General features: G+C 39.0%; 1 protein-coding gene across 4 annotated transcripts in view; it reads right to left on the bottom strand.

Annotated features, from left to right (window-relative positions):
- Positions 1 to 21,220, bottom strand: part of NTNG1 (netrin G1) — a 309,923-nt gene that overhangs the window by 130,607 nt on the left and 158,096 nt on the right. For all 4 annotated transcript variants that reach the window (XM_026484678.4, XM_048220351.2, XM_026484677.4 and 1 more), the window contains exon 3: positions 11,957 to 12,597. In XM_026484678.4, the coding sequence (XP_026340463.1) occupies positions 11,957 to 12,597 (641 nt within the window). The remainder of the gene's footprint in view (positions 1 to 11,956; positions 12,598 to 21,220) is intronic.

A 21,220-nucleotide genomic window follows, 5' to 3' on the forward strand; every position in this document is an offset into this window, starting at 1 on the left:
ACTGCCAAATCCAGTATCATGAAGTTTTCCCGCATGCTTTCTGCTAAAAGTTTCATATAGCTCTAATATTTAGGTCTTTGATCCATTTTGAGTTAATATTTGATATAGTATAAGATATAGATCTAAGTTCTTTTTTTTTCTTTTTTTTTGCATGTGGATATCCAGTTTTCCTAACACCATTTGTTTAAAAGACTGTCTTTTCTCTTTTAGTGGGATTGGCACCCTTTTCAAAAATCATTTAGTGATATATGCAAGGGCTTATTTCTGGACTCTATTATATTCTATTGCTCTATAAGTGTATCTGTGCTCTGATACACACGGTTTTGATTACTATAGCTCTGTCGTAAGTTTTGAAATAAAAAAAAAAGTGTAACACTTCCAACTTCCTTCTTCTTCTTCAAGATTATTTTGGGTATTTGGACTTACTTGAGATTCCGTATGAATTTTATGGTGGATTTTTCTACTTCTGCCAAAAGTGTCATTGGGATTTTGTCAGAAGTTGCATTGATTCCGTAGATCACTTTGCATAGTATTGACATCTCAACCTCTTCCAGCTCATGAACAGATTTCTTTTCATTTATATTCTCCTTCAATTTCTTTCAGCAATGTTTTAAGTTTTTAGTGTACAAATCTTTTGCCTTTTTGGTTAAGTTTATTCCTAAGTATTTTACTCTTTTTGTTGCTATCGGAATGGAATTGTTTACTTAATTCCCTTTTTGGATTGTTCATTGTTAGTTCATTGTTAGTGTACAGAAACACAACTGATTTTTGTGTGTTGATTTGGTATTCCGTAATCTCGCTAAATCTTAACTTTAACTTTAATTTTTTAACTTTTTAACTTTATTGTTAAAACTAATTTTCTTCAATGATATGTTCAATGAATAGAATGTGAAAAATACAGAAAAGCACAAATACATAAAATTATCCACAATTCCTCCACTCTGAGATAGCCATGCATTACGTTCTTTCATTTTCTTTCTCTCTTCTTCTCACAACTATTAATATTTTTAGTCCTCTTTTGCTATTTAAGAGTATATAATGAACTTGAATTATTTTAGTTAAGACATATGTTCATAAAAGGTCACTGCCTGTTTCCTTGTCTCCTCAGCTCAAATTTTTTGAAACCCAACCCTGGCTCTATCAATATTTAAAAGCCTCATTTACAAATTGTAAGATGGCTGTTATATATTTTTTAACTCCTTAGTTGCTGAACCCAAGAGACAAATGTCATTTGAAGACTGCTTTGGGACATACAGTGCTATTGTTATTTTACTAAATATTTCTTGAGGGTGGGCAGGAGAGTCCAATTCTTTTCGTGGACTTGTTCTCACTGAGGAAAGAAATTATGAGTCACAATTTTGGTCTTAGAGCACCAATCACACAATAATAAAAGAAACTCATTTATCGTGAATAGATATATGACTCTGATATCTGAGGTAGATAAATTTTATGCTCTATCTTTGGACAACTGACTGAAGTCTTAAGCTTTGCAACTTTAGTATTTTAGATGAAGTGGCATTACCAAAAATATTGGGCTTAACTCCAGGTCCCTTGCAGTCTTATGGAAGGGTACACAAAGGGGGTCACAGGATGCCAAGTGAAAAGAGTATAGATACTTAGAATTGTTGGTTTACATCATGCTCAAAAGGGTATTCCACAGACATTCATTCACCCCATCAGAAAATATTTGTTGAATCTCTACTCTGCCAGGCCCAGTTCTAGGCATGGGGGACAGACAGATCAGTGAGTAAAATACAGTAAGTTCCATCTGGGTCTAATTTCTCGTTATGCAACAGTATCATCCTTGGCTAGTTGGTTTAACCATTCTGTTTCACATCCGAAAAAGAGGGAGTTGGATTACATTATGTCATGGTTTCTTTCAGTTCTAAAAGAAATGATTTTGGAATGCTATGATTCTATTTGGCATACACACTGCCTATATAATTCCAGTATAGGAATTCATGATGCTGTCTATTCCCAACCTGACAAATTGCTGACCTCTTAGACTTCCCCCTCCCATCATCTCTTCACTTCCCCTCCCCCTCCCCCTATCTGTTCTCTGTTCCCAGCAACACTGGAAGCTCTGTAATTACACATGGATGTCACCAATATGTTGTAGCAACTTCACTTCCCTGATGTTCCGTTAAAACCAAATTAGTAAAAGCAGCCAGGGCAGCAACCAATTCCTAGACAAGGTGATATCCCTTAGCCGTATACTATTTTTGGCTTTACTGGGCTCTCATTTGTTATTCATTAGCACTCCCAAGGAGCAAAAGAAAGGCAGTATGCATTTAACTAAAATCAGCCTGTGGTTTCAAGAATATCTTCCAAAGCAAATGAAAAAAAAAAAAAAAGAATATATTAAATACGAGTTAATCTTATTTTCCTTTAAATACATGATTTTAGTTGATTGCTGTAATTAGAGTTTGAAAAGCTTACATTCGAGAGAAATAGAAATCTTCCAACATCTCTATTTATCTCTGAAACAGACCAGATTGTACCACTTGGCATTTCATTTTTTACATCTTTGCATCTTCCATCACAATTTCTCAAGCTTAAAAACAAAACAAAAATATCCCTATCTATTCCAATACTGTACTTAATTTCCCTTAATTCTTAAAGAAAGATACACAGTACTCCCCAAGGTTCAAAAAATAAGAGCAACAGTTAAAAAAAGAAAGGTACTCCCTATCAAGGCCATACTTTCCTTAACATAGTCTCATTTTTCCCCCAATGTAGCAACAATATAGGAAAGATGATAGCTAAAATTAGATCTCACTGTGAAATATCAATCTGTTCTTAGTGCTGCAAATAGTTCAAACATGCACACTCGTACACACACACACACACACACTATGTTTTCATTTATTTCCTTATATCATATGAAAAGTCCAATAGTATTAGAGATTGAAGTGAAAGGATTTTGTTACCCCACATGATTTCTGTTGACGGTAGTTATATGAGGGTATTAATAGATGCTTTTTGGCTAAGTTTGGGAGGTTCTGGGTAAGTAAAATGGAAACATTTCTTTATCATAGGATATCTCGGGGCCTTTAATTTGCTCACACACATTGTAATTCTCCTACAAGGAAATACTGCAAACATTTCCCAAATGTGTTTGACCATTATGGCCTTTATTTGAAGAGTAATTCTCAAAAACAAATGTAGTGTAACATTCTTATTTTGTAGATGAAGAGACTCTGCTCACAGTGGTTGGGACTTGCTCTGAGCTCACAGGGTTAATAGCAGAGCTAGAGCTAGAACCTATTTCTCCTGACTCCTAGCCAATGTTTCCTTCTATAGTAAGACAAACAATAATTTGAGGTCCTAATGTTTTAGTCTCTGTCTTCTCGATACATTCCTAACACAGTATCGGTTGTCTTAGGTACCAGTCACAAATCAAGAAAGAGCTGATACAGTAGCTATCCTAATGGAACAATATTCTGGATAGGGATCTGTGGACCATTGGGATTTGTGAGGCTCTTATATACAGATTTAAGACCTAGTCTAGGGGCACCTGGGTGGCTCAGTCAGTTAAGCTTCTGCCTTCCACTCAGGTCATGATCACGAAGTCCCGGGATAGAATCCCACATTGGGCTCCCTGCTCAGCGAGGAGTCTGCTTCTCCTCTGTCCCTACCCCCTACCCCCTGCTCGTGCTCTCTCTCTCTCTCAAGTAAATAAATAAAATCTTAAAAAATAATAAAAAAATAAAACCTAGTCTATCCATTGAGTCAAAGATTTTCAAGTGGAATTTCAGGAACAAATTCATTTCCCAAAACAAGTATTTTAAAAATTTCCTTTCCCCTTTACCACTGATTCAGTGACCTTGTTCACATAGTTTTCTTACCTATAAAAAGGACGCAGAAATAGCAACCATCTTATATGCAATGCAGTTAGTTCTGGTTAAACTAAAATATTTAGTTCTAAAAGTTACTTACTTGAAATATAGACCTATATTGCAATGAAATCAACATATTCACACAATCTGATTAAACCCATTACTATGAAAAAGCCCATGACATTAATACATTTGTTCTTATATCTGGACAATGAATGGAAATGGTGTCTCTTCCGAACCCCTGATTACATATATTCACAAAAACTCTTACACTAAATATAAACCAATGGCCATGGCCTCCTAATTTATCAGGAAATAACTCTGATCGTAGGGACAAGAAAAACAGCAAGACCAAAGATGTCAACCACTGAATTGAAATTAAAAGCATGGCTCCAGAAGTTGGACTCAAGAGCTGAGTGCACCTCTGTTTTCCATAGTTGGGGCATGTAGACCTAGCCAGAATGTAGCTTCTTAGACAAATGCTGAATTAAGTAAGGCAGGAAATTATTTCACTTTTAATTATGTGATATTTTGCCTAACCTTTTGTTTCTTAAAAAGGAGACATCTCTCCTTTAATGACCCACTAGTTTAAAAAAATCTATGGCACTGGGGAATTAAGGATAAGGAGACAAGCTCTTAAACTGGGTTGTTTTTCTGCACACTAATGAAGTTCATAACTTAATTGGAGGAATTATTAGATACATTCTTTCCTTATAATGGTGCAAACCTCAGAGGAAAGTGAGCTGCTTATGCATATATTCTCCTTATAATTCAAGAAATCCTCAAGGATTTAAAAAATATGTTCTGAATCAGAATGGCACTCAGTTGTCCACTTAAAACGGGTTCATACCGTAAATCTTGATTCTAAGCATTGCCACTGGAGTTAAGTAGCAATGCTTTTGTGTTTTTTTAAATTTTTAATTATGATTACTAAGCTTTTCATTTGAGCACGTTTATTTACTGAACTTCATTCTTCCTTTAAAAGAAGAGGAAATTAAATTTTAAAAATTTGGACGGTAAAATGGTTAAATATTCATTTAACTTGAAAAAAAAGACTCGAAGATAGGATCATTGACCGCAAATTTATGAAATGTTATTATATGAAAGAAGTCGTACACTTACTCCCTATAGTTCCAGAAGAGATAATGTGGACTAATATATGGGAGTTAAAAGGAAAAGCAGATTATTCTCAATTGAAAGGTAAACTCTCTTAAAATAAGCTAGGGTAGTTGGTAATTTCCAAGTTTATCCATTAATATCTGTGGTTTGTTTGTGTTTGAAGATGCCCATTAAGCAGAAGTGGTTGCAGGTGTTAGAAGTTTATGGAAAAATATGGGGGGGGGGTGGCAATTGACATTTAGAACATTCAGTTCATTTATTTTTTTCTCCCCAGAAAACAAGAAACTGACATCAGAATTCTATTTTAGCAGTGAAGCACCTAGATCTAACATAATATGATAAATTAACCCAGTTACGCATTATAAAATTGATAAAAATGAGTTAAGAAGTTAGGGCTCAGATAAACACACAGTGACCTGGTAATAGTGAAATACAAAGCCAAGAGTCATGGAAAGGGTGACTCCCAGAACATTCCAAAAGGGGCAGAGCCACAAGACTCACTGGTTCATTGTTGCCATTGAAAGATGGCACCTTTGGGAATATTCTGAATCTTCTGTATGGACTGAGCCCCCTTCAGGCTAGTGTGGCTAGAAAAGCATAATGTAGACAGCATGAAGTTTGTAATTAGCAACAAGATTTTGTCACTTTATTCTGTGTGGGATGTTAAAAAAAAAGTCATAGAACTTCTCCGTTCCTCAGTTTTCTCATCTGAAAAATGGGGTTAAATAATCTCTGCCTGCCTCACAATTTTCTTGTAAGGATTCAAAGAAAGAAGGTACCTTCCAAGAACCTTGTAACCTGAGCGCCATACCAATGTAAAGGTATTAACGGGGGCTATTAGAATGACCTCAATTCATCCCCCCTTTTCTGATTTCCTCCTGTTTCTCCAATTATTTCTCAATCTCCTTCAGAAATTACATCTTACATGACAGTACTCCACAGAGTTCTGTAAATGTTCTATAAGTGACCATAGTCGTTTATAATTGTAAGGGAAAACCCCCTATCATATCATTGTCATCCATTCCCTACACTTCAACCATCACATGGAAGGTGATCATTTTCAAACCTATATTTCTAACTCAAACCTCTCTCTGCAACACCAGAGCAGTATTTTTAAATCCTTGACTGGACTCTCCATTTGGATCCCTACCAAAGTCTTTTCTTCAGCCCTTCCTTCTTCAAAACCTGATTGGTCACCAAGTCCTACTGACTTTGTACACAGCTCTTTCAAACCCTTACGTGATGATGGCTTTTGTGGGATTTAGAGAGCTTTTCTGGACTCCCCATTTGGGCATCAGGACTTGGGAGTTACAGTTGTTCCCCCGCGGAGCCACGTTACAGCTCTCTTTATCACCCCTGCAGTTCCTTGCTAACCACAGCTGCACTGAAATATCCCCTTACCATTGCCTTACCATGTGTCTCACCTGCCTTTGCTGCTATATGAGAATCCATATCATTTTAGATTTCCCAGGACATGGCGGGGGCGGGGCTCAGAGGCCAAGACTCAGGAATCCTTCAGTGCTTCTTGGAGATGCTGAAGACCCCGAGAGAGAAGATGGAAGGGCATCTCGCAGGATTTGTCCACTCCACCAATTCCCAACTACCTGGATTTCCTCAACATGCTGTGCTGTTCTCAAGCGTCACTGGTCACCTAGTGCAGCCATTCCGCCCTGGCTACTTGGCGTTGTACGGCGCCAATTTCAAGTTGCCCATGCAAATGTCACATCCTCATCAAAGCTTTTCCTAGGCTTCTCAGATTAAATTGGTTTATCCTTCCCTGTCATCAGCGCATTTCACTCATTCACGTGGCAAAAGCACTCAACCCAAGTTGTCATCATTTTTTTGTTTCCGGGTCTGTGCCTGCTCTGGTTTCAGCTCCTTGAGAGCGTGACTATGCCTTGTGTATCTCTATATACCCGCCGTCTAGCCCAGCGTCTGTCCCAGGGGGAGAGGAAGTATTTTTTTGGCGACAGAAAGAAGGAAGGTGTTATAAAAGCAGAATCTGTTAAGCAGTAGGACCGCCCAACCTCAATAATTAGGACTAATTGAGAAGAATGAACCAATGCCAGGCCCAATGCTTCCAAAGCGCCTTGTAGGACGCCTCTCATAGGAGAGGTGAAAAGTAAATATTCTGGACGATTTATTCAAATGTTGGCTAGGAAAATCCTGTGGTTAGAGAACTTGCAGGGTAACTGGTAAGCCTTTGGTAACTGGCAGAGCACTTCCACATCACATGTTTTTTTTTTCCCCCAAATTATTTGAGAACATTTGAAGAAATACCCTACAGTTTTGATACTTTTAAATGTCCCCAGTGTTCTTGCTTACCTAACAGCACATGTCTTTGCACTAACGATTTGAATGCCTCGCTTCAAGAAAGGGAATTTCAACCTTATTTTGTTCTCATTACAGCGAATACCCACGGCGGTGACATTCAAACTGTGAGCATTTACAAATATATCTGATTTCTCCTGAGGCTGAGAATGTTGGGGGCCTTTCTCACTCCAGACACCCACTTAGAGTGGTTTTGTCCCCACCACTTTGCAGATCCTGGGATTAGGCAGGGAGGGTGTTGTTCTGAGATGGGGCAGTAGTGAGATGAAGAAAGCACCCACAAAGGTACACAAACGGAATAGAGAGCTAGCGCCCCCTGGCTTCTTTCTTGGAGATAAACAATGGGGGCACAGAAGGCAAAATCAATTCTGTAAATGGGAAGGGACCACCAACTACCTGTGAGGTGCTCGGGCAGGCACTGCAAGGGGTAAGAAATGAATAAACACCACGGAGAAAAAATTATTGGTAATACAAATGTTAAGAAATATTGTGTAACAAGGCAAGTAATGGAGATGTGTGTTAGAGTTTTCCATGCCGCTGACAAAAGTTCTGACAATTCTGTCTTAAAATTTTTGAGGTTGAAAAAGATTTTCTATTATCTTATGTCTGAAATCAGTACCCCAATACATTGCTGGTAGCACATCTTACAGATAAATGAGCACATTGTCAAATGTTTGTCTTTCAAATTTAACAATTATTACACTAAATCACATTACTTCCTTGAAACTGTTCATCTCAAAGAAATAATAAATAATGTTGAGTTTATAGTCTATAAAATCTGTGCATCTGACAAAGATAGTGTCCAACTTTTCAATTAATTTAATTATGGAAAGCTTAGAAGGAAATAAAATATTTAAAAATCAAAATTTCCAATTGTGTAACTAAGAAAACATTTTGGACATTATCTGTATTTAACAGCCTATGAATCGAACTCCCTGTCTGTATAAAAAGATGTTCAGAACAAATATCTACTCTTCATTTCTCCTCTCACCCCTCATCTGGGTAGATTTTATTTATGCATTAGACGACCTTTTTGGCCATTAGAACCATCTTGCTTCAGCAGTTAATTAACACAAGTACCATAATTTAATACAGTTAATGCTACTTGATGCCCTTTAATGTACCTTCCATTAGTGATATTATTGTAGTATTACCCTGTAAATTAAAATGAGATCAAGACTAAGAGAGCCACTCTTTAATTAAGGTACTGGCACACTGCACTCGTCTATTATTCACTAGAGAAAATCACCCTGATTTACTGAAGTAGGACATCCATAAGTCAGAATTAGTCCATGAAGATTATTAGGTTTATTGAACAATGTAAGTACTACGGAGTCGCTGAGATTGCCAACAGCCATGTTTCCTCTTTTCCCTCCATTATCTTAATAAATACACAATGAGAGGGAGTAAATGGAAGCAAAATAAGTATGCGGCCAAAGAGGCATAAAATTTTTATGATGGCATTATAGTTTTTGTCACCAGTAAATAGGTATGAGATGTGTCGCATGCTTAAAGGAACATAAATACTACATTAGTCTAACAACAATCAAAACATCACTTTTGCACCAACAACGGTAGCCAGTATAAAACATAAAGGCCGTGTGCACACGTGCATGAGAAGGTGAGAATAGAATTCATTGTCAAGTCAAAGATTCTCCACCTGTTTGTTTCATAGCTGAAAAATCTCGTACTGCCTGTCCACTCTTATGGATAGCTGCCCGCTTTTCCCAAATAATTCATGCAATTCCCACATTACCGTGTGGGTATTAGTAGAACAAGAAGTCAAAACGTGTCATTATGATGATCAGATGTAGACACATAGTGTCGTGTTAGATGTTACAGTCATGTCAGGGATGGCAAAGAGAGGGTTGAGGGAGATAAAGGCCTGGTTATATTTTGGAAAGTTTCTATTGATGATGTCTTTGACAAGGAACCCCTAGAACTTTCTTTTGGGCATCATCAAGTATTATTCAATCTTTCTACAGATGATTTGCTATATAGAAACAGACGACCTGGACCGCCAACCCTACTGAGGTTTTCAAGGGGAAAATGTACATCTCAGCTTCTGTGCTGAACGGCCGGTGCACCAGTGGCGGCTCAACTGCTCTCTTTAGTGCCTCCATTTCCCTTATATAACTTAAAAGCTGGAGACACGCCCGAGCCGTCAGGCCTTGCTTCCTCAGTCCCTCCCCTAAGATAAAAATACCCCAGCCATCTGGTGCCTAGCACAGTACATGCCAGCATCAGTTTTGCCCTGAGGAATTTGGACAGAGTTTAGAGGTGACAGAGAAGGACCTTATGCAAGGAGCTCACCTCTACTGGACCTTTCTCTCTTGCCCAGCTGCTTCCTCACTAGCTTACAGCTTGTAAGCTTACTAGTTGACAGCTGAACAGGAAAAGACAGCAGAAGTGAGTCCCAGAGAAGGGAGGATGGTTCCTGCGAACTCCCCAGAGCCCCAGAAATGCAGTCGGAGGATACTAGTAGGATCAGGGATAAAAGAAAAGTGGTAAATCTGGTGGGAGTCTACTTTTCTAGCATGCCACTTTAAAGAGACAGTATCTCTGACCCCCATAGAAAATGCATAAAAACGCCTGTCGCTTGAAAGTGTAGTTACACTCTCTTTTTTAAATAATCAGGGGAAACAAAAACGAATGTGCAGTAACAGAAATAAGCTCCAACAATGGTTTACTTCCCAACCAAAACTTCACAAGATTGCCTTCTTTACAAGTGGAAGATGATACAGTGTTTGCAGAAGTTAGACTCTAAGGACTTTGGCTTGGATTAAAAATTTCTCAGACTGCAAGAAAACTGAATTAGATGATTTTATCTAACAGTGAAGATCACACTAGGATTCAAATTCAAACCTCAGCTTATGAATTTTGACACTTATTCTTGTAGATGAACAGAATACTTGTGACTTTGCTGTAGAATGCTATGGTTAATAAGATCAACATCAATTATTTCTATGTATTATAATCCCCAAGAATAAGAACTGGACACTGACGATCTCTTGCAATAATGTTTACGAGTATAATGGCTACATTTTTCTACAAATAGCCAATTCATATTTCAGGCCACAGTTCCAGATTGCCCTCTCGTGGTGCCCTGCTAATATATGAACTTTCCTCTACACCCTGGAACCCACAAGCTCAGTGTTGTAACAGTGCCTACCTCTCTCAGAAATATTATTTTGCTTTCAATATATCTTCACTGTATGTCACCAAGACCTCAGTTAGTAGTTTTTAAAGAGGTCCCATTGCTAAAGACTCTTGACTCTTCCTGGAGGAACATGAAGTTGGAACAAAGCTGAGAGGAGGTGGCCACCAGTTCCTGCTACTGCCCACCGTTCAGATTCTGAAACCTCTACTACCACACCGAGGTCATGCCCACCACTCCATTCTGTGTGCCCATTATCCTTCCTTCTAGTGTTCAAATACAACACTATTGTCAAAACATAGGTTGAATCAACTCTCGGAAAGACCAGGGAGTCTCAACACTTCTCCAATTTCTGAGGACTGGGCGACATGTCCGAAGGGATGCTGGAAGCCAGTTAACCTAATGAAGTCTGCTGTATTTGTTTAAATTTTAGGATTGCTTAATGAAACCTACACAATTTATGGGCCGTTCATATTCTTAACCTCATATAGTCTAACGTGAAACTCACTTGGCATTTATAGAATGATTGTTGCTTTGCTTTCTCTTTTTTTCCATTTTGCTGTATACCTCACTCATCTTTAGTTTTCCCAACAAATTATCTCATGCTTCGACTCCCACCAGTTAGTTATTTGGATACCAACCAGACCATCGTTAATAAATCTGGTTGAACAGCTCTATCTTAGTGGTCCTGGTTCTTATGACTTGAGTTTTTCATTAAAGCATCCTCAAAATTCTTGGGAACTTGCGCAAGTGTGTCTTTTGATGTATTATCAAAACCAAAGATATGCCTGACAGTGACCACTAATGGGTTTAAACTCTGGTCCATCTGTAATTGACCCCCAGAATGAAGGGAGCCTGCCTCAGGTCCATATTTAAGTGGCAGCATATCTTTTTAAGGCAATAACCACCAAAACCCTGAAACGCAGAGCTCACTCCTTTTTAACGAATGCATTGTGCTTCCTAAATGGCTGGTTCTGATCTAGTAAATTTAAAGGGTTCTGATCTTTAAACTGGTTCTGATCGAGTAAATTTAAAGGGATATAACTTACAGTTCAGAAACTTTTTTTTTGTGCAAGACCAGGAAGCGTAAACAGAGAGATGCACCATGTTGAAACCCTGTCTGGCATTTGAAAACAATGGAAAGACATAATTCTTGTTTTTCGGTATCTTTTATAGAGCAGCTGGCTTTGTTCCCCCTGACTTAAAGATTTAAACCACCCCCTGATCTAGGGACTTCCTTGGACTCAAATAAGATGCTACTTCCCCCCCTCTTCTGTTTAAATTCTAAGAAACCCTGCCAGGTTCAGGTTCACTGAGAGTGGGTCTGGGATTACAAATTACTGCTGAGTAAGAAGGGTCTCAAATTTCTCCAAACCCAGCTCTAGACTGGTGTTCCTGAGCAAATGTTGTAGTCGAAAGTGCCACGTGTCACTCTACAGCTGTGGGACCAACACACTGGCATTTTCTTTGAACAACCATTCTCATTCAAGTCAGACAGATGTTTTCTTACCTTCCGTGCACCTTTATGTCTGAGATCGCATAAAAATAGCGTGCCAAGTGTAGCTCGTCTACAAATATTTCCCCAACCGCTGGTCTCAAAAGCCTTATCCTCAGATCTGTGACTGTAAAGAAATCTCTGAGTTTCTTGGTTGTATCCAGCTGTCCGTAGAGAGAAGCCATATTGCGCAGCCATGGTCCAGCAAAAAATGCAAACCTGTCTTTGATTTCAAAGTGGATTATTTTGCTATTTGTCATATATCCCGTAGAGTACTCTTCGGTGCAAATGATTTCTAAGACCGTATGTTGGGATAAATCCTTCACGGATTTGGGATCCATGTGAAAAGCATCTAAGCAGTCTGTGGCGTAATACTGGTAGGGCTGCCATGTTCGTCCATAATCGAGAGATTTCTCCAGGATCATTTGGTCTGGACGCCCCGATTCAAAGGTAATAACTATGTTGTCTGTGAGCTCAATGGTTTTGCTCCACGACAGAGTGATGTTAACCTGGAGAGGCTTGGGATATTCCTTCCAAGTAGCAGACTGCCAAAATGTGGAGGGATGTCTTCCTTCAAAATCAAACATCAGCTCAGGGGGATGGGCCAGCTCAGGGGTACTTGCATCACACTCATTATTGCACATGTAGGGGTTGCCCTATGGAAGAAGAACAAAAGAGGACGCATCAAAACGCTGGTTTGACACAAGTCTTGCCATATTGCTGCTGCTGAGTAAAAAGCTAGGAAGGAAAGAAACGGGGGGGACCCTGTTTGCAGTAATCATTTTTATTTGCCCTAACTGGATTCTCCTCTTTAATAGCTTTAAAAAAAATGAGGCAATATGGTAATTTTCTTGTCTGGTTTCTTTCCATGGGCTTTAAGAAATGAAAACAGTTTATTTATCCCATATGTGTTAGACCCATAATGCGGTCCCAGAAGCACAAAGACACCGAGCAACTGTCTAACAGCTCAATACCTCTGCGTCCTCTTAGAAAGATGCTAGAGGAAAGCAAGGAAATCCCTCCATGCCTCAAGGACGTTCCTCAAGAGCACAGTTCTTTAAAAAGTCATTTTTCAAGCAAACCTTTAGAATTGGCAATGAACCGTACATACCTGCGCCCTGTTTGGGAAACAATACCCCCATACAACATTCAGCTTCTTCTTGCTTTGCCTCAAATCCATCATATTTAACTAGGTCCCTGCTTCATAAAGTCTGCTCTTAAAGCATTTACTTTGTTCACCACAAATCATTAAAATGTGGTATGCTACAGGCTCTGGGGCTTGGTCCAAACATCTGCCATCCTATTAGCTAGAGGCAAGGGGATTGCATAGGCAAAGACTTGGGGCAGGATTGCGCTCCAAGTTATGAGGACGGGAAAATCCAGTACTTAATTAGAAGGATGAGCCACGGCTACTTGAGGTGTGACTCTGTGCCGGCCCCGAGTCACCTGTCCATGGATGTTAGCCATTACTATTATTTCCCCCGACAAAGGCTGTCTCCTCCACCGTCCACTCAACAAGAAGCTGGAAATAAATCTTGTATCACAACAAGTTATAACACCACTTACGCTACACTTAATGGCTGCTTTCAGTTTTCATCAGATGATTCCACGGCAAACAGCTGGCTCCCTGATTTTTGTTTATTTTGTGTTTAAGAAAATAAATAGTATCATTTGGAGTCAACTATTTAGGCATTTCTCCCTAATCCTCTACTGGGTAATTATAAGCACGAATGGGTGAAAGAATCGACCCTCTGACATTGTCCTTAGGCTTTTTCTTGTAATTACAATTAGATTTTTTTTTTCTTTTTCATGAACTGAGAGCTTTTCATCATACCTGCAGGATGCATGAGCTGGGTCTCAAATAATGAATTTACACTTTAGACCTCGATGCTCAGTTATCAGCTGACTCCCGTGAAATGTAAGATGAACACTGGAGAATTGCTTTGGCCTCTCGAGAGTCCATTTCTCCCACCTAGTCAGCTAATACTTTCACTCTCTCTTTCCCATTAGTGCAACTGAATCCTAAAGCTGGCAACAGGTTTGGGGGACTCAAGCATAACTGAGATGGGGTAGGAGAAAGGAGAGAAGGTACGTTATTTGAGGAACAGAACTGTTTGAAAAATACATTCAAGGCATCAGTGATAATGGAAATGTTTCTGTACTTCTCTCTCAAATTTCAATTCCCTATTCCTGATCCCAGCGTCTGTGGCACTATTTATAGTATCCCCTTCAAAACGAGCCAAGGGGGGGGGGATAAGTTTCTGTTCCAGGTGGAATATATCACCAAATTTATTATTATTTAAACTCTCTTAAGCATACCAGAGAGCCAAATGCAAAGCTCTGCAAACTGGCAAAGGCTTTTTATGGAGGGCTATAAATATTGTGGAATCTGTCAAGATTTATAAATTCTAAATATATGTAAATGCACATTTTACTGGAAGGGGTCAGGTTTACACAAATCACACCTTCATTTGAAATTTACTGAAAAAATATGGTCACTTCAAGATCTACCAGCATGTAGCCATCTGCACAATCATTAACTTGGATGCTACCACCTTCCTCCTGACAAAAGCATCTTCATCTGAGGTCAAGGGTATCCAAACACAGGAAATCAACTCTGCAGGATACAGCAGAGTGAGTTATCAGACATTTGTATTAAGTTATGTTGAAAGATAGCATTTCTTTGACTTCACCATCGATGTGCAGATCCTCTCAGATGGGGATAGGGTGCTGAGACAGAGAGGGAGGCACAGCAGGCTGATTCTGGATATGGGTGGGTCCTAGCAAACCCGTTTTAGGAAATACACTTGACGATATCTATCTAAAAAGCATTCATTCCTACATTAGGTAAAAGGTGTTGACAATAACCATCATTTATTTAGCACTTATGGGCCAGATACTTTACATGCATTATCCTGGGTAATCCTTTCCTCTCCTACTTTATGGAAGAGAAAACTGAGGCACAGAGAAGTGTTACATAACTTGTGCAAGGTCATATCACAAAGTGAGTACGGGAAGAGCCAAGACCCATTTCTCCTGCCCCTGCCCTGACCTTGTCAGTTCCCAAGGCAATGGTGTTACCTGTGATGCAACCTAGTCTTAGAAACAAGGATTGGTAGTAGAAAGGAAGAGTCTAAGAGTTTTAGAGCCCTAATGAGCATTATCATACATCTAAGATGTCTTCAAGTAATGAATCTTCCTTAGCTTCATGTAATACCTCGTTTCAGAACCTTTATTTGACCATGGAGCCCCTTTTTGCTTTCGTAACCCCTCTTTATATGCCCCAGAGGTGGTGTTCTGGAGAACATCCTTTGAGATTCTCTGCTTTGTATTACTCTTAAAAATTGTAAACGTGTGGATGCCAGACAGCACTGCACAACTTGAAGTTTGAGTCCTTTTATGAAGACATGGCCACACAAAGCACTCAGTCTCTGCTTTTGTTCCCCAAGGACACCCTTCCACGGGGGCTCCGCAGGACAGCCGGCTCAGGATAAATGCTTCCATTTACATCAAATTGTCAGCCATCAAAATGCGTGCCAGGACAAGAAGACAATTTTATTGCTTTGCACTGATCTGGTGCTTTAGGCACCTGAAAAATGAGAAAAAAGTTTCATGCATGCAATAATTATTTATTGATTGCCCACTGTACTACTATATTTAAGGCACTTGTCTTGGCTTTCAGGATGCAGTAGTAAACAAACCCAAGTCCTGGTTTTCGGCAGACCTTTCATTTTAGTTGGGGGAGACGCACTAAACAAACAAATACATAATGTTCCATAATGTTACTTGGTGGTAGCCGCTCTGGAGAAAAATAAAACCAATTAAAGGGGGAATGGTGTTGGAGGAGGGATACTGACTGTAATTTTATATTGGGAGGTCAGAGAAAGCCTCTCCTGGATAATGTGACATTTGAGCAGATTAAGAACAATTCCCCATTTACACCAGAGATGATCGGAGTTTGACCAGAATGACAGTTTCGTCCTTCATCTGACTCTACTCTTAGTGATAACTTCAGCAGCATAGCAATTTATGGAAATGGATGAGTAAACAAATCATTTCTAATGAGAATCTACACCAAATGGCTGTAGATCCAAAAAAACACAAAAAAATCGATCGAACCATTTTTATTTCATAGCCCTCATGTGCTTTTAGGAGATTCATGATTTGATGACCATTATCATAATTTACTGAGAGAGGATGATATTGACAGAAAATTAGTAGGGGGAAAAAAAAAGATTTCATTTTGGTCCCCTAAGAAAAAAGCCTGCATTTGTGGTGAGAGAGAAAGAAAAAAAGAAAAAGCTGAAGAAGCTGAAACCTTACTCTTCTAGAAAGAGAAACCTGGAGGAGAGATTATACGCTAAAATATTTCGTGTAAATATTTCACATGGGTGTGATCTGTAATACTGTTGTTACAGAGAATTATCAATATGAAAACAATTGCTGTTAAAAGGATTAGATTAATTAAATTTTCAACTACTTCAACCCCACCCTAATCCTCCCTAATACCATTAACAATGAAATTTATATAAGAAAAATAACTTTCCCCTACTTGTGAAAGCAAAGAACCCTTCTTGCTGCTAAATCTAACAGATTCAGGCATTAGCAAGTGTAAGTAATTATTTTGTGGCCAGCAGGCAGCTTTAAATAGATCTTAATTTAAGTCCTACAAGCAACAGATCCTTAACTGATTGTCTATGGACAAAGCAGAAAATATTTATGACTGCACTGATAATATTTACACCATTAAGAAATGCCTAAATAATTAAACAGAATATTGCTGCTAAATGTTTTTATAACAATTAGAAGATGAAGATTGTGATGCTTAATTTCATTAAAAAAATGTTAATATTTTACCTCTGGGAGAATTGAAGTTAGTTATTAATTAGCACTTTGCAACCAAAGTAGAATGTTATTCTTCCTTAATGTGCTTTCAGAACTTAAAAGGATAAATAAAATTTGAGACATGTTTTTATTGTGTCTATTGATAGAATCACCTTCCTTCTGGCAAGAGATACGTTGACAAGCATGTCCTTTCAACCGAGATCTGCTAGACCTTTCAGAGTTAAAAAAAAGAAAATCCTACATAAGCAGTATTAACATAATACTTGTGGTTCCTACCATTTTGAACTTCGCCTTCCAAGCTTTACCTTATTGGCAGACTATTGGGAATGACAGTTGGAAATGTCGGGAATTCTCCTAAGAGGTTCACTACTGAACTGTATGTTACATGCCAAGCAGGCATGTACTTACAAGTGGTGGTGAGAAGCATTTGGATTAACACTTACACCGATTGTGAAAAACAGTGAGACGGAGCTGCCTCACATCCATTTGCATCTGGCACGTCCTTGCTTGTTTGGTCACTAAGTGACATTTGAAAAAAAGACCCATAGGTAAAGGGAGCAGAAACAGTAGTCTGGGATAGTTCTCCCAACCTGCTTCCACTGTGACTTTGAAATAGATATCACCATGTCTTTGCCAATGCAAGGCTCTAAAAAGGTGAAGAACCAGGTAGCATAGTCTACTGCTCATGTCTGAGAGATGAACCACGAGCACTGTGTCTTAACTGCTGGGCTAGGCTATCATCTTGAGGAGATGCTTCCTTTACTTCTCTTTCACTGGTGTAATTTTTGGTGGTTAGGAACCCCTGCTCTCAGTCCCTTTTTGGAACTTCTTGGTTATTCCTTTCCCTAAGTCCTGGATTCTTGCCTGGCTATAAGACAGGAAGGCCCCTCCTTCCATGACTTTTCCGAAGACACTCAGACTATTCTGAGTCCAAGAGCTGATGCTCATCGCTGAGCTGAGGTGCCCCCTCCAGGTCTTAGAGCTTTGTTACTGTCGATAGAAAGAACAGAGAGAAATCAGAACCAGAGGTATGTATAATTCAAGATGGCGGATACCTTTTCCAGAAATCTGAAAGAAAAGTGTCAGCACCCCCAATACTGACAGGCCTTGATGACCCACAGCTATGGGGAGAAACTCTTCATGTCCTCACGTAGGTCCACCAGGCAGCATGTTTCCAGATGTTCATTATCCCTTTGTACATAAAGGGCAGTAATCTCTACCAATCGCAGTGCAATCTCACTTATAAGCTGTCCTGTTAATTGGCATGTTGGGTCCCAATGTGGGGTATACACATGGTAACACTACAGCCTTGAATATCATGGGATTGTCCCAACTTTAGATATTCTGAAAGTGTTGTGACAAAAGTACCTATATATCTGCCAGAGCGTGAGGGCCAAATTTTACTTTGGGAAATATGGCCGCTCTAAGCATAACAGAGGATAAAGAGTTTTGTTTTTGTAACTCCTGAGTTAAAAACCAACTGCTCTGTTTTCTAATGGGGCTCCTTGCTCATCACAAAGATTTCTTTCTGGCATAGACACAGGCTTAAGGCCTGATTGAAGCTGGTGCTTGTTTCAGTCTGCTCCCTGACGATACTAACACCATGTAGACTTTTTTACTCAGGAATAAAGACGGGAGGGCTTAACCTTTCTGCAACAAGAATTCTAGAGGCCATATCAAAGATTATGGGCCATAATAGACACCTGTCTAAATCCCCACAGAGGATTATGGTCAGGATTCTCAAACTGGTGAAGGCTACAGAGATCAAGATGACCAAGTTTCCAAGAAGGAGCCAAATTCATTCTCACGCCATAGGAGCCACAAAAAATGGATTCTTATATAGCAGCCCAAATCATTATTTTGCATGGACTGGAGAAGAAATAAATATTAACGGAATCAAGTTAGTTTGAGAGTGAATATCTACAGAAAAACACTGTAGTGAGGTGACATGTTTATAATTGGTAGGGAGATTGCTTTTTAAAATTTACTGTCCTAAAAAATATTACTTAAAAATCTTTGGTACAGTGTTTTGCCTTTATTGATAATCTTGAAACAGACACTTAGATGTTAATAATACAAAGCTGAAGTGGACTGTTGGCATTTTAAGTTAAAGTAACTTAAGGCGAGTTAAAATATCATGAAGGTGGGAATGTTCTGAGTCTGACGCTGTCATGCACTGTGAGAGTTGGTTTGAACATTTTGGATCCTGAAAGTTCTGACTTGATTCTCAAAAACTGGTTCCCTTCCTCTCTCAAACGAGAAAACAAGTCCAAGACCCACTTGAAGTCCATTTTCTGAAAGCTTCCAGCTTTTCAGTAAGAGAGTTTAGGATGACCAAAGCATCTTCTGTTGAAGTGATCACTTAACCATGAGAGGCATGAAGAGAACTTCCTAATGTGGCACTTTTCAAAAATGACTGGTTTCTGTTAAGTCTATCCTGATTTCTCATACTCCTTATTTCTTTCAAACTCCTCTCTTCTGAAATCATTGGCTGTTTAGTGGGTGCCTACCATGTTAAAAACATTGTGAAGAACACAAAAATTATATAAGGAAAGGTTTGCAATTTACTAATGGAGACTAGATCTATACAAGTGACAATCACGTGTTCCTCCAATTGGTGACTCATGCTCCTAGAGAGAGTACTGGGTGTTCTTGAGGGTAAATAGAGTCACCAACAACACTGTGTGACTTCCTGGAGTGTCCGTTTCACCCCTGGCTACAAAATTAATCATATATTTATATTAAAAACAGACATTTTATGGAATAAAATGCGAAAAGTATCTGCAAGCATTTTTAGGAAACCGCGCAAAAACATTTCATGCTTGGGGCAAACTTGGAGGTATGTGTCAAAACCACTGAACAAGAAAAGGAGGGGGATCTGGGGGACAGCTCAGCTCAGTGACAATTTATTCCATTCCACCACCTTTCCTGCATATGATACTTCATCCAAACCACCTTGGAGAGGTTGAGCAAAACTAGCTTCACTAACACTGGGAATCGTGATTTAAACCATCCCAGCATCAAGTTCAAGTCTGAAAATATTTGCTGCACTCCACCCCTATGGCAATCTGGGTGGCGTTCTCCATACACTGAAATCTCCATATAAAAAGAAAATTTGCCATCCTCCTACCACCAAGTTATAACATACAGTATGTATTGGTGTACTTATAGAAACTTTAAGGTGCATAAGAAATACCTGGTGAGTCCAGTCCCCACCCACCAGGAATACCATTTCAATAGACTGGGCTGGACCCAGAAACCTAATGTTTCTAAACACTGGGGTAATGTTTCTAAGAACCATGGCTCTGAGTTAAATTCCAGCTCTACCACTTAGCTATTATGTAATTCTGAACAAGCGAATTGACTTTTTTGAGCCTTGATTTCTTCTTCTTTAAATTCAATATACTAATATGTTCTTCATGATATTAACTTGAGAAAAAATTACATAATGTATGTTAAGTGTTTAGCATCTCCTTGGCATGCAGTCAGTGCTCAATAATTAGTAGTTAGCATTAAAAATGCTCCTCCTTCTATATTTGTTGATTCTGAGAATGACACCAAACTCTTCCATGTCCTAAGCAGGAATCATGGGAATGATTTTTTTTTCCTTCTTTTTCCTCAATCTCTTTACCAGCCAAGTAAGTTCTCCAGATGCAACCCAGCACCACAGCTGTGTTCACACTACCAATGTTTTCCTTAGTTTTTTAATATTTTAAATATTTAAAAAATATTTTTCTCCTGATTACTGTTAACGACTTCTCAGATGAACTCTTTCCATATTATACTATCCCCTTGCAATCTATACTTTTCATAGCTTCTGCAATGATCTTTCTAAAATCCAGGGGCACCTGGGTGGCACAGCGGTTAAGCGTCTGCCTTCGGCTCAGGGCGTGATCCTGGCGTTGTGGGATCGAGCCCCACATTGGGCTCCTCCGCTATGAGCCTGCTTCTTCCTCTCCCACTCCCCCGGCTTGTGTTCCCTCTCTCACTGGCTGTCTCTATCTCTGTTGAATAAATAAATAAAATCTTTAAAAAAAAAAAAATCCAAATCTAACTGTAACATGCCCCCTTCTTAAGGCTCTTTCATGGGTTTCACATTACCTTCAGGAATACCATTCAAATTCCTTGGCCTAGCTAGTAAGGTCCTTCAAGATCTGGCCTCTGTACTTTTTCCTTTTTTACTCACTCATGTTCACACCTTATGAGTCAATCACACCAACCCATGAGTATTTATATATATATGTACTATATACTGGACCATATGCATTATCATGCAATTCATCGTAGTAAATTCCAATTGCTTATTTTTCCCCTAACCGGAGTTCTGTGAGGAGAAGAACTGCCACATAGTAAGTATGCAACAAAAAATTATGAATATAAGAAAAATGAAGAAAGCAGAAAGACAGGAAGACAGAGAAAATATGATAAATGAAG

Source organism: Ursus arctos, unplaced genomic scaffold, assembly GCF_023065955.2.
Source record: "Ursus arctos isolate Adak ecotype North America unplaced genomic scaffold, UrsArc2.0 scaffold_12, whole genome shotgun sequence".
NCBI lineage: Eukaryota > Metazoa > Chordata > Mammalia > Carnivora > Ursidae > Ursus > Ursus arctos.